Below are 13,688 nucleotides of genomic sequence, written 5' to 3'. Positions count from 1 at the left end.
GAGAGAGAGAGAGAGAGAGAGAGAGAGAGAGAGAGAGAGAGAGAGAGAGAGAGACTGATTGAGTAACATTTGCGATATGTTCTATTATTACATATTTTCCATTTTATACTCATTTGAAAACAAATGAACATTAAAAATTATAGTTTGATATTTTAGACATCTATTTTAGAAGTTCAACTCTTCACCTATAACAAATTGATTTAATAAGTCTTTTTGTAATTTTTATGCTTTAAGGAGATCCTAAAGACGACAGTCATATTGGAAATAGCACTTACACACATACAATTATGTGTCATTGACACATCACTACATCAACACCTCACGCACATACGCTATACATATGCATAAGTTTTCGTATCGCAATTATGTTTTAAGTAGATATTTAAATCCAATTTAAGAACTTTACGCTGTTTTTTCATGCAAATTATTTGCCTCTGGACTACTATTTCGTGTATAAGTACATATCGCATAGCCTTTATATGAAGTAAATGTTGCCACGATATGTAATGACATGACAACCCTGGAGCGCCATGTTGGACTAAAAAATGGTAAAATAGAACTCAATATTTAAATTTTTTGTTGTTTCCAACATAAATTTTACCTCATAGGCACATATTAATGCGTATACTTTATCCTGGATAAGGATTTTCAAATCTATGAATGACAAAAAAGTATCTGTGATACAAAAATTATATGGTTTAGTCGGTGATACAGATGACTTTAGGATCCCCTTAAAAAATATGATTTAGGCAATCGCGATTGCCTAAATCATACATTCTTTGATAAGAAGAATCGTACATTCTTTATAAAATATATTATATACACATGATATATACGTAACATAATGCTATACATAATAATGGTAGAGGGAGATTACTGAATTTATTATTAATTTATGTGTGAAAATTGTAACGGCAAATGTTCTGCAATTATAAACAGTTCAATGGTATTGTTGGATGCAGTAAAGCTATAACAGCAAATATGATTTCGCATTACTTGGATCTGAAAGGACCATCTCTTACCGTTGATTCAGCATGCAGTTCTACTCTTCATGCTATGGCCGTTGGTTATGACTATATCGTATCAGGCAAATGCGAAGACGCAATAATTGGATCTGCACAATTATGTTTTATGCCAGTTTTAAACATGCAATTCGCTCGGTTAGGTATTTCAATTATAAACAAATTATGTTCCTTTATTAAAACTTATTAGAGTCTAGTAATACACTAGACAGAAAATTTTGAGGATTACACATTCCTTATACATAAAAAATAAATGTACTGCAAGCTATGTAATTTTGACAAAGCAATTCAAATAAATATTTGTTAAAATAGAATATTATTTTATCATAGATGAAATTAATAATTTCTTAAGTAAGTTGTATATTAAAAATGCATACTATATTTTTTATCTTTCAGGTGTTTTGTCATCTGACGGTTATTGCAGATCATTTGATAATGCTGCTAATGGTTATGCGCGTAGTGAAACGATGGGAGTGGTATACCTCCAAAAGGCGAAAAATGCAAAGAGGATTTATGCCATATATCCGCATGTTAAATTAAACTGCGATGGTTACAAAGAAGAAGGAATATTAAACCCGTCATCAGAAATGCAACATACGCTACTATCGGAATTTTACAATGAATGTAGAATACCGACATCAAGATTAGATTATATCGAAGCACACGGTACTGCTACAAAAGTTGGAGATCCTACAGAAGTTAATGCTATTCATAGTATATTTTGTAGAAATAAGGAGACTCCATTAATGATCGGATCCATAAAATCTAATCTTGGTCATTCTGAACCTGCGAGTGGTTTTAATCAGATCGCTAAGGTAAAATAAATAGCTTCTTTCATCTATTATAAAATCTGTTTTTATCTTACGCACAGCAATATATACTCTGAAAGCACAACCTGCGGAGACAAATTTTGAGCAGAGCCTGCTACCAATTTTTGATTGCAGAAAGGCAACGAATTGTATACAGGATTTGTATTGTCAGATATTATCAGCAAATTGCTATCAGAAACTTGACAAAGCCTGCTAGACATATTATGTCAGCAGATTGGTGACGAAAACCGAGCAAAAAAGTTCTACAAGAATCTGACGGTAAAGTGAGAGTGGACTGAGAACAGAATCTAATGTAAGCAGACTGCTCGGTTTCTAACCATCGATCTGCTGATAGTCTGTTAACAGGCTTTGTCGAAAAATCCATAGCCAAATGCTGACACAGATAGTTATGGTTTTGTAATCAAAATCTGATCGAGAGTTTGCTGTCAATTTAGCTACAAATTGCTAACATTTTGCAGTTAGGGTGTCACAAAAATTTCTTGCCATCGCTTTTGTATAGATAGAGCGGACTATAAACTGTGTCAAACAAAAGTTGCTTGGTTTCGAGGGGCACATAATGTGATGTTAATAATTATTTTGTAGGTGGAGGTATAAAGGATAGGCAAAGGTCAAATCTGTTTAATAATCAAATCCGTAGTAGTAAACAGTACAAAGTTTTTACTGATATATAGTTCATTTATCTTAAACATAATAAATAATAGATACTTAATAAATTAAGTTTTTGTTAGGTGCGGCGTATATACTGGAGTTACCCTAAGCTCTTGATCGTCTTATTTTGACTTCACAAATTTTGTCCAGACACTTGTCTCCGTTGACGTGAAATATCCTATATCTATTTATTTTTAAATATTGAAATCTTTTTATGACCGTACATGTGATAAACACAAACAAGAAGAAGACAGCCTGTAACGGTCAAAGCTAGATGACAGTGCTATTCTAATTATGTGTGAATTTTATATACTGCGTATGTAGTCCCCCCATAAATATACTGCGTATGTAGTCCCCCCATAAATTGCCTACTACTACAATGCCTTACTGATGAGTTTAATAGTGGAAGCCGGGACGAAACGCCAAAAATTACGTGATATTTTTCGTAATATATAAGAATTAAAGATTTAATTATTTACAGAATTTAAATACGGAATTTCAATTTATCATCTTTAGATTTGAATATGTAATTCAAAAACACTTAAGATCCATGATGCTATGAGCATAAAAAATTGTTAATCAATTAAATTGGTGATATTACTGCGGTAGTAAGTAAGCTTCAATGCTGAAATTAATCGGCGTCGCAATTTATGGGGGGACTACATACGCAGTATATAAAATTCACCCATAATTAGAATAGCACTGTGATCTAGCTTTGACTGTTATAGGGTGTCTTCTTCTCGTTTATATTTATTTTGTTGTGCGTAAAATAAAAAAAAATTTATATAATAGATGCATACAGATACACACACTCAAACATACTTATGTACATATGCACACAAAAGTTATATTCTTTGTTAAAAGTTGATCGATAAGTCACATTCGAAAGCACTCAAACACGAAGGCCCAAGACTACTAAAACCTTTCATTAAATTTAATATATCCTGAAATTAATATGATATAAATAATGTATAACTTGTCTATATTTAACAGTTATTCAAGCTTACATTTTAATATTGTTATTTATTACTAAAGGTAGTAATAGCATTTGAAACTGGCTTTGTTCCACCAAATATCAATTATACAACACCAAGAAATGAAATAGATGCCTTAGTAAATAAAACTATTTGTGTCGTCCAAGAACCAATGCCTCTTCAAAATGGTTACATAGGAATCAATAATTTCGGTATGGGAGGATCCAATGCCCATATATTATTAAAATGGAATGCTAAACAAAAAGTTAATAATGGAGCACCAAATGATGATATTCCTAGACTTGTAATATTATCTGGACGCACAGAAGAATCAGTGAAATTGTTTTTAAACGACGTTAGTATACATATATTTCAAAAGCTATTTCGATATTATTTTGAACAATTAGAGACATTATTAATAATCATAATTTTAATTAAAAAATATATTATTATAGATTACTAATCGTCCAATAGATATAGAATATATCCGTTTATTGCACGATATCTATGCAGACAATATAAGTGGTCATCTATGGAGAGGATATACTATATTAAGTACCTCGCAACAAGATCCTATAAAGGAAATTCGAAATTGTGAAGGTGCGAAAAGACCTGTGTGGTTTATATTTTCATCTTTAGATTCGCAATGGCCAGGAATGGGTACACACTCAATATTTCATCTTTAATAATAAATCACATACCATTTAAATAGCAAAATAATATAATTTATAAACTACAATCTTATTAGGTCGAAGCTTATTAAAGTTTAATGTCTATGCAAAAGCAATAAAAAAGTGCGATAAAGTTTTAAAACCATATAATATAAGTATTATAGACATCTTGACAAAAACTGAAGAAAAATTGTGGAAAAACGCGTTAAATGCTTTTCTTGGAATTGTTGCTTTTCAGGTAAAGAATCTGCTATTTTCCAGTTATATATGTATAATATAAATATCAATTATACATTATAATTATAAGTACAACACATACGAAAAACATACTTAATGTTGTGTTATTCTACTGCATTAAAACTAGCATCTTATTAGATTTATTTTATCACATTTAATTAATGTTATAGTAATAAATATTTTAACATAACAGCCAACTATAAATTTTATGATACATATTTGTAGATTGGTGTAATAGATCTTCTAAGATCGTTAGGAATTACTCCGGATTACATGATTAGTCATTCTGCTGGTGAACTCGGCTGCGCGTACGCAGATGAATGTCTCACAATTGAACAAACTATTTTATCAGCATATTTTATTAGTTTGACATGTACTAAAAGACAAATAATTCACAGCTCTATGGCAGTTGTTACTTTAAATTACCAGCGTCTTAAAAATATATGTCCCTTGGATGTTGAAATAGTATGCCGTAATAGCGAGAACAACAGCGTTGTGTGCGGTCCCACAGAATCTGTACAAACATTTATTAAAAAATTACAGGTAGAATTAAATAGTTTATGAATTTTATAAGTAATGGAATATTTTGCTTAATATAATTTTCAAAATATCAATTTATTAAATTCAAGTCACAATTTATCAGCTTAAAAATATCACATAAGTGTTTTATATTTCTCTATTCTCAGATCAATAACGTTTATGCAAAAGAGATCTACTGTAACGTACCGTATCACAGTTCTTATCTCGCATCAACAAAAATTCAACTTTTGCTTAATTTGAATAAAATAATACCATGGCCAAAAGAACGGAGTTCAAAGTGGATTAGCACTTCTATACCTCGCACTGAATGGTTTACCTCAACATCAAAGTTTTCATCGGCTGAGTATCATACACAAAGCATATTGAACACCGTTCTCTTTCAACAAACAACAGATCTAATTTCAAGTAGCGCTGTGGTCATCGAAATCGCACCAGACGGTGTTTTGCAGCACGTTTTGAAAAAACTCCTACATCCAAAAGTGACAAGTTTTGTATTGAATGGACACACCGAACAACATATTGATATATTTTTACAAGGAATTGGGAAGCTTTATAATTGCGGTTTACAACCGCAAATTGGAAATTTATATCCATCAGTGGAATTTCCAGTTAGCCGAGGAACTCCTATGATCTCTCCATCAATCAGGTAGATATTATCGTAATCGTACTTTAGATGATGTCTACACGCAGAAAATTTTATATTCAAAATTACTATAATGTGGTAAAAACTGAGGACCATCGTGTAATTATAAGTTTAAATGTTATAACCATTTTCTAAAAAACAAAAATATAAAGTAATTTTTACTCTTTTTCATAGTAAAAATTTTTTATTACAAAATCATACTTTGTTGAATAAAAGTTAGTATTGTATAAAGATAAAGAATATATAAATAACCTAGCAAATATTTTTTTTGTTTACGTACCGTAGTAAAAATTAACTCTTTCCATGGTTTATAAGCAATGGATTTAATAAAAATTACTTCATTTATGTGATAAAATTAGTATTATATCATAGTAAAAGTTATGTCGGAATATTGTTGTGAGAGTTCATTCGAAAATACAAGACACAGTAAAATGTAAATTGTATTAAAACTTAATATAAAATTTTCTCCGTGTATATAAGAAAAATGTATGTATATATAAATATATACAATATAGTTATTACAATAATAATATGTATATTAAATATATATGTAAACATGTTATTATAAATTATATATTATAGCAGTTATAAATAATTGTGTGCGTGCGTGCGTGTGTATGTCATTAATTATCATTACAAATGTTTTATGTGAGTACATATAATATAGAATAATATTCATGTATATTATACATATATTTAATACGTTTTATATGTAAATATATATATATATATAATTGTTCACATATATACAAATAAAAATTTTAATGACTCAGATGGAATCATTGTGAAAATTGGTGCATACCAAACAGTGAACAACAAAAGTCCATAAAATCCAGAGAAAGATACGTCAACATTTTACTCGAGGATGAAAACTATGAATATATGAGCGGTCATATAATCGATGAAAGAAATTTTCTACCGGCCACGAGTTATTTGGGACTCGTGTGGCAAACAATTGGTATGATGAAAGGAGTAATGCACACAACGATACCAATAGTCTTCCAAAATGTAAAATTTATTCGTGCTACGCATTTGTCTAAAAATAATGCCGTAGAATTACATATTGTAATACAAACAGGTATTTATGAACTGAGTGGCTTTAATTTAAGGATATTCTTGAAATTTCTATATAAGAGTATTCGCATATTCAATATACCTTAAACAATATTGTAGAATTATTGATAATACAGTTTAAAGAAATGTATAAATTCAATGGATTAACGAATACCTGTTTTACTGTTAACGTATTACAATAATATAAATAAAAACAAACATATAAAATATATAAAAATGTTACAGATGGAAAGTTTGAAATAACCGAAGGAGGTAGTGTTGTTGTAACAGGTACAGTGTACGATACATCAAATCCAGAACAGGAAATGGTTCCAATAGATTTGTTATCGGAGAATAATGATGAAGAAGAACACATGTCAGCACGAGATATCTACAAGATATTGAAACTGCATGGATATCAATACAGAGGCTTGTTTCGTGGATTAAAGAGTGCTTCTGTTTCAGGAAGTAAAGGACATATCATTTGGAAAAACAATTGGGAATTATTTATGGACAATATGTTACAGATGCAAATTATTCGATATGACATTAAGGATTTGTATGTTCCTACGAGTATCCAAAAATTAGTGATAAATCCAATGCTACATGCTTCGAAATTAATAACGGATAACATGGATGATTCAGAAGTTACAACAGATATAAATAAACGTAATTATATTTCTCTCCATTACTAAAAATTCTTTGTTTAATACATAAATACTGTGTACAAGTCCTCCATATGTAGCATATTATCTTACTTGTCTTATTATAGTATTACAGGTACGAATACATAAAGAGATAGACACAATAAGAGCTGGCGGAGTAGAAATTCGAGGTTTTAAAGTTGCTCAAATCTCTCGTCGGAGATTAACTCAGAATGCTCTTATTGAAGAACATACGTTTGTTGCTCATTGTGATCGCGCTAAGATTTCCTTAAACGAAGCAATTCGGTTATCGGTTCAACTCGTAATGGAAAATCACGAAATTAATAAAGTACAAGCAGTCGAGCTAGTGGAAGATGTCGATGATGTTGAATTTGAATGTCTTTCATATTCGTTGCTGCTTGAGGCAATTGGTGATATGCCACTGAAACAAATAAATATTACTTTATTAACATCATCAAATCGTTTTAAATCAGAAGACTTACCGCAAAATGTCTCCATAAAAAATTTTGAAAAATTGTCTTTTGATGACAAGGGTTTAATGGTTGTTGGATTCAACCTTTTAACCAAACAAGCATCGTTAAAGCGACTGTTGCCATTTTTGAGAGAGGGTGGTTATGTGTTGACTCGTGAGAAATGCGACATAACTAATTATGAAAAAGATTTGCAGCAATATGAATTAAACGTCATTCTCGAAAAACGCACTGATAAAGAAATAATTGTGCTACTGAAGAAGAAAGTTCTGATAAGCGAAAGGATTGTTGTTTATATAAGTAATAATAACTTTAATTGGCTGGAGAAACTAAAGCCGCTTGTGAGCGACGAGAATAAACTTGATAAGAATAGTAGAATTATAATTGTCGGAGAGAGAGATTTTGAGTGCGGTTTATTAGGTTTTGTTAACTGTTTGAAGAAAGAGCCAGGTGGAGAACTTGTTAGGAGTGTGCTCGTTCAAGATAAAAATGCTCCTAAATTCTCTCTACAAGACCCCTTTTATCTAGAACAATTGCAAAAAGATATGGCTATTAATGTATTACGATCTAATAAAACTTGGGGATCGTACAGACATCTAAAATTGCCACAACCGGAAGCAAAACTTGTACCAACCGCTCATGTCTGTCAAATGGTATATCCAAACTTTTTTTTAAACATACCGATTGTTATTATTATAATATTATGTATCTCGTCTTTTAAACGGATAATTATATTGTACTTGTCGGATGGAAAATTACTATCACGAAGCTTCTTTTTAGAATTCTATTTTATATGTGTTGTATGAAAGTACAAATTTTATTTTTCCACAGGTTCATGGCGACTTAAGTACATTTTGCTGGATAGAGAATAATCTATCAGTTGTATCTCGTCGTGAAAACTTGGTGCACGTTGTCTACTCATCTCTGAATTTTAAAGATATAATGCTCGCCACTGGTAAATTAACATTTCAGAATACGTTTATGCAAGAACAGCTATTTCAATATGTTTCTCTTGGAATGGAATACGTGGGTTTTGATGCTAATGGACAACGTATAATGGGAATGCGCGGTACTAAGTAAGTAATGCTACAACAAATTATTATCAAGTAATGTCATAGAATAGATAGCATTTAAAAGTTTTTTCAGTTGTATAGCAAACGTCGTTGAGAAAGATGAAGATCTTGATTGGAACATACCCGATACATGGACATTTGAAGAGGCAGCAACGGTCCCGTGCATTTACATCACGGTTTATTTAGCCTTATACTATTACGGAAAAATGAAAAAAGGTGATAAAATACTTATACATTCCGGTACTGGAGGCATTGGACAAGCAGCTATTCATCTCGCTCTTAAAGAGGGATGCGAGGTGTTTACTACCGTCGGCACACATGACAAGCGGAACTTCATTAAGAAAACATTTCCGATCATTCCAGATGAACATATTGGAAATTCTCGAGATACAAGTTTTGAACAAATGATTATGCGTCAAACGAAAAAGCGCGGCGTCGACATTGTGTTAAATTCATTGGCGGAAGAAAAGTTAATCGCTTCTGTTCGATGTTTAGCTCAAAATGGTCGATTCTTGGAGATTGGAAAATTCGATCTTGCTTCTAATAATCCCATAAATATATATGAGTTTCAGAAAGGTATTAGTTTTCACGGGATTATATTGGAGAATATGATGTCAAAAATTTGCAAGTGGAAGCGTTTATTGCACAAATTGATAGACGATGATCTAAAAAATGGAACAATCAAACCAATTCAAGCAACAGTTTTTTCAAAAACCAATATTGAAGAAGCTTTTAGATATATGGCGAGCGGAAAACATATAGGAAAGGTATGCTTGTTTTGACAAATAGTCTTAAAAAGGTTTACTCGCATAAATAACAGACTTTCATATGATTCTATTGACACATAACATGAATTTTTTATATACGATTATTTTCATAGATAATTATAAATATTCACGAAAAGGATGAATCTCTAGATAAACATATTCTCGCATATCCTCGCTATTATTGTCTCAAAGACAGAAGTTATGTAATACTAGGAGGTCTGGGCGGATTTGGTTTAGAATTAACCGACTGGCTTATATTTCGTGGTGCCAGAATCATCATTCTGGTTTCAAGAAATGGAATAAAAAATGGTTACCAACGCAGGAAAGTTCAACTATGGAAGTCGTACGGTGTAAACGTTCTGATCATCAGGAATATTGATGTTGCAGATATCAAAGGTTGTGAATATCTGTTACGAACTGCTGAAAAGGAAGCTCCAGTGGACGCGATATTCAATCTCGGTGTGGTAATAAAGGACGGCGTCCTCAAGAACCAAACCGCAGAAACATTCGCAGAGATCTTCCAGCCAAAGGCTCGTGCAACGCAAATGCTGGACAAACTTTCTAGGAAAATTTGTCTTAACTTACGGCATTTTGTAGTGTTCTCTTCCATATCCTGCGGCAAAGGAAACATTGGGCAGACTAATTATGGCATGGCCAACTCTGTCATGGAGAGAATTTGTGAGAAGAGAGCGGAGGAAGGATTACCAGGATTGGCGATTCAATGGGGAACTATAGATGACGTGGGTTTCATGGCTGACGCGCAGGAGAACAATAAGAAACTAATTATCGGTGGCACTCTATATCAAAAGATATCCTGCTGTCTCCATAAACTCGAAAAATTTTTACTTCAAAATCGGCCAATTGTGAGCAGCGTAGTCATTGCTGAAAAAAAAGGAGAAAGTCACGGAAGTCTAATAGAAAGAATTGCTAATATTTTAAGTAGGTGTTCCTAGTTCCTATACGGTGACATATTCATTTGTAATAATTTATCATATTTGTTCGTTAATCTTTTACGAAAAAGGCACACACATTATACTGTATATCATTTAATAATTATATACTTTATAAAGAAATTCGGTCTAAATCGAGCATTAATATAAGGTGTTTTTATAAAATAAATTTCTTATTACTACTCGATCTAGACTGAATTTCTTTATACCTTGCATTGCAAAAAATGAACGAAATCTAATTATATTACTTTATATTATAGACATAAGTGACATAAAGATTGTAAGTCCAAATTCATCTCTGGCTGAACTCGGAATGGACTCCATGATGGCCGCAGAAGTCAAACAAACTGTAGAACAAGAATTTGATACATTTGTCACAGCACAAGAAATACGAAATCTTACTTTTGCAAAACTTATTAAGATGTCTGTTGCAACCATCAATAACAATAATGTGGATGATGAAAAGAAATTGGAGATAAAAACGCATTTAAGCGTTATAAAAATTTTATTAAGTATTGCTGTAAAGGATGAAGATTTTGTTTCTCCAACAAATATTTCGACTAATCAACAAAGTACTATGACTGAAGTATTTCTTATACCGGGTCTTAACGGATGTGGTACTGTATTTAAAACGATAGTACCGTATATTAAATTTTCAACATCGCTGTTGCAATATAAAACAAACGATATTGATTCTACAAATATAATATTGGAAACGACTAATCATTTCATAAACGTATGAAATTATATTAATTATTTCATTTTATGTTGGTTTTTATTGTTTTAAAAAGTATAAATCTTATCGAATGCTTTCGGTATTTTTGTAGCACATACTTTCAATGCTGACAGATGGAAAAGATTTTGTAATAGTAGGATACTCTTTCGGATCTCTTTTCGCAATTGAAATAATGAGGAGATTGGAAGCTATGAATTTTAAAGGTCGACTTGTTCTCATTGACGGTGCTCCTGAGCCTATCCAGACAATATTAAAACATTTTGTATTAAATTTTGATAATGCAAATTTTCAGATTAATATCTTAAGTAATATTATGGAAATGTATTCAGTAAAATGTTCTGAACAGGTATATGAAACTTTTGTTTTGAACTCACATTTAAACTAATTTACGATAGGGTAACTCTGGCAAATAGGAGGATATATGCGCGAGGATATACGTCGCGCATATATCCTCCTATTTGCCAGAGTACAAAAAAAGAAGTACAAAAAAATAGAAGGAGTGGGGATAATTTTCCGGCAACTACTCTGTTACATGCCTTTATGTTATATTAGTATTATGTTATGATTTCAGATTTTTATTGTTAGTATTAATGGAATTATTGTGAGTTGTATCGATTTGTCACTGTAATAAGTAGCGTCATCATAAATTATAATTTACATAAAACGATTATTGTAGAATGTGTAAAAGATTTAGTGATTATTTCATGATAATGAATGTAGAGGAATAGTAAAGCATGTTGTATAGCAAAATACAAGTATGTTTTGCTCTTGCATTCTTTGTTTAGTTTATTGTCTTTTATATCCTACATATGTAGGATATACAACATTTTTACGGGCAGGATTTATGCCCAAAGCATACAAAGTGCGCAGATCGGATTCAGTGCACTAAATTTAATAAACGTATTACAGAAGTGTGTACCTCATGTCATAACACTTATACAAGATTGTAATTATTATTTATTACTTCATATTTTATCATTCTTATTCCTTAATAAAATGTAGTAAACATATTTTATAAATTGTGTCATTTTACGTCTTATTTATAAGAATTTGTCGTGAACTGTACATATTTCTCTCGTTCTCCTTAAGAGTAGCCGCATAACCCACCCCTATGAGATATATATATGGCAAAAATGCAAGGGTTTCAAAAAGTTCTTTTTTTAATACAAAAAATAAATATTTTGGATTTCTAATATTTTTTTCGTAGTAGTAGACAGTACAAAGTTTTTACTAATATAGTTCATTTACCTTAATAATAAATAATACTTAATAAATTAAGTTTTTGTTAGGTGCGGCGTATGTACCGAAGTTACTCTATATTATCTTTCGGTTTTTATGTGAATTAGTATCAATTTCTTTATTTGTTTTTCGATCTTGTATGTAAAAATTAATAAATATATGTTTTCACAGATTTTAAGGAAATTAAAAAAATGTGAGAACTGGGATGAAAGATTAAATATTGCCGCTGAATACTTCTCAGCTTTATACACATTTCTCTCATTTGCAAATTTCAAAACACTATGTACAACGATTTACAAACATTTATCTGTTCTCCGAGAATATGATTCTTCTACTTTGTCACCTATTAAGTCTTCTATAACATTGTTAAAATGTACATCCCATTTTCAAATACCAACGATCGAAGAGAATTATGGTTTGCACAAGGTATTTAAAAAAATTTTAATAATTTGTACTGAATAAATCAGATTTAACTAAACTTATTGTTAATAATGTATTTAATTATTTAAGGTAACACAAAATGTGGTAAAAGTACATTATATTGAAGGTGATCATGTGACAATCTTAAAGAATAAAAAAGTGGCAGCTGCAATTAACGGAGAACTACCATTTACTGCATAAAATTTTATTATAATTATTATATCATGTTGGTTAAAATTGGATAAACAGGCTGCAATCATCGCAAAAAATATGTGGGTTTCCATCATCTATCAGCTTAAATTATAATAAGAAAAGTGAAAGTTTGATCATTAATGTTATAGATCAATAAATATGTTTAAATTTATATTTGTTAGATTTTCTACATAATTTTTAATAAGTCACTTAATTATAACATTGACTTGCGTAATGACATTATAAAATTATTACATTTTAGATAATTATAAGGACTTACTAGTACTTAATTACTAATACTTAACACACAATTTCATTTTATACTGGTATTATTCTGTTTCGTATTGTTTTAATTTTATTGTATACTGAAGATAACCACATTTAGGGTCGAAACGTCTATTGTAATTATGTAATTGTACTTTATAATATAGATAACTTTCACTAATACGATTCAGTGTGTTGCATATGCTTGACCTCTTACTTTGTTTATTTTTACGCCACTTAAATTTATATGTTATTTATTAAATTAATTATTTTATTTTATTTAATTTATTTATT

General features: G+C 30.7%; 1 protein-coding gene across 1 annotated transcript in view; it reads left to right on the top strand.

Annotated features, from left to right (window-relative positions):
- LOC108773892 (fatty acid synthase) overlaps positions 1-13,183 on the top strand; it is a 14,793-nt gene extending 1,610 nt beyond the window's left edge. The window contains exons 3-19 of the mRNA XM_018539853.1: positions 940-1,165; positions 1,419-1,837; positions 3,536-3,829; positions 3,930-4,134; positions 4,223-4,383; positions 4,608-4,925; positions 5,069-5,568; positions 6,339-6,643; positions 6,865-7,287; positions 7,391-8,406; positions 8,585-8,829; positions 8,900-9,593; positions 9,707-10,532; positions 10,804-11,279; positions 11,371-11,625; positions 12,690-12,944; positions 13,029-13,183. Coding sequence (XP_018395355.1) covers positions 940-1,165; positions 1,419-1,837; positions 3,536-3,829; positions 3,930-4,134; positions 4,223-4,383; positions 4,608-4,925; positions 5,069-5,568; positions 6,339-6,643; positions 6,865-7,287; positions 7,391-8,406; positions 8,585-8,829; positions 8,900-9,593; positions 9,707-10,532; positions 10,804-11,279; positions 11,371-11,625; positions 12,690-12,944; positions 13,029-13,139 — 6,729 coding nt within the window. The 3' untranslated portion in view covers positions 13,140-13,183. The remainder of the gene's footprint in view (positions 1-939; positions 1,166-1,418; positions 1,838-3,535; positions 3,830-3,929; positions 4,135-4,222; positions 4,384-4,607; positions 4,926-5,068; positions 5,569-6,338; positions 6,644-6,864; positions 7,288-7,390; positions 8,407-8,584; positions 8,830-8,899; positions 9,594-9,706; positions 10,533-10,803; positions 11,280-11,370; positions 11,626-12,689; positions 12,945-13,028) is intronic.
- The last annotated feature ends 505 nt before the right edge of the window (positions 13,184-13,688 follow it).

The sequence above is a fragment of the Cyphomyrmex costatus genome, unplaced genomic scaffold (assembly GCF_001594065.2).
Source record: "Cyphomyrmex costatus isolate MS0001 unplaced genomic scaffold, Ccosl1.0 scaffold223, whole genome shotgun sequence".
NCBI lineage: Eukaryota > Metazoa > Arthropoda > Insecta > Hymenoptera > Formicidae > Cyphomyrmex > Cyphomyrmex costatus.
This window is presented reverse-complemented; position numbering and strand designations above follow the sequence as displayed.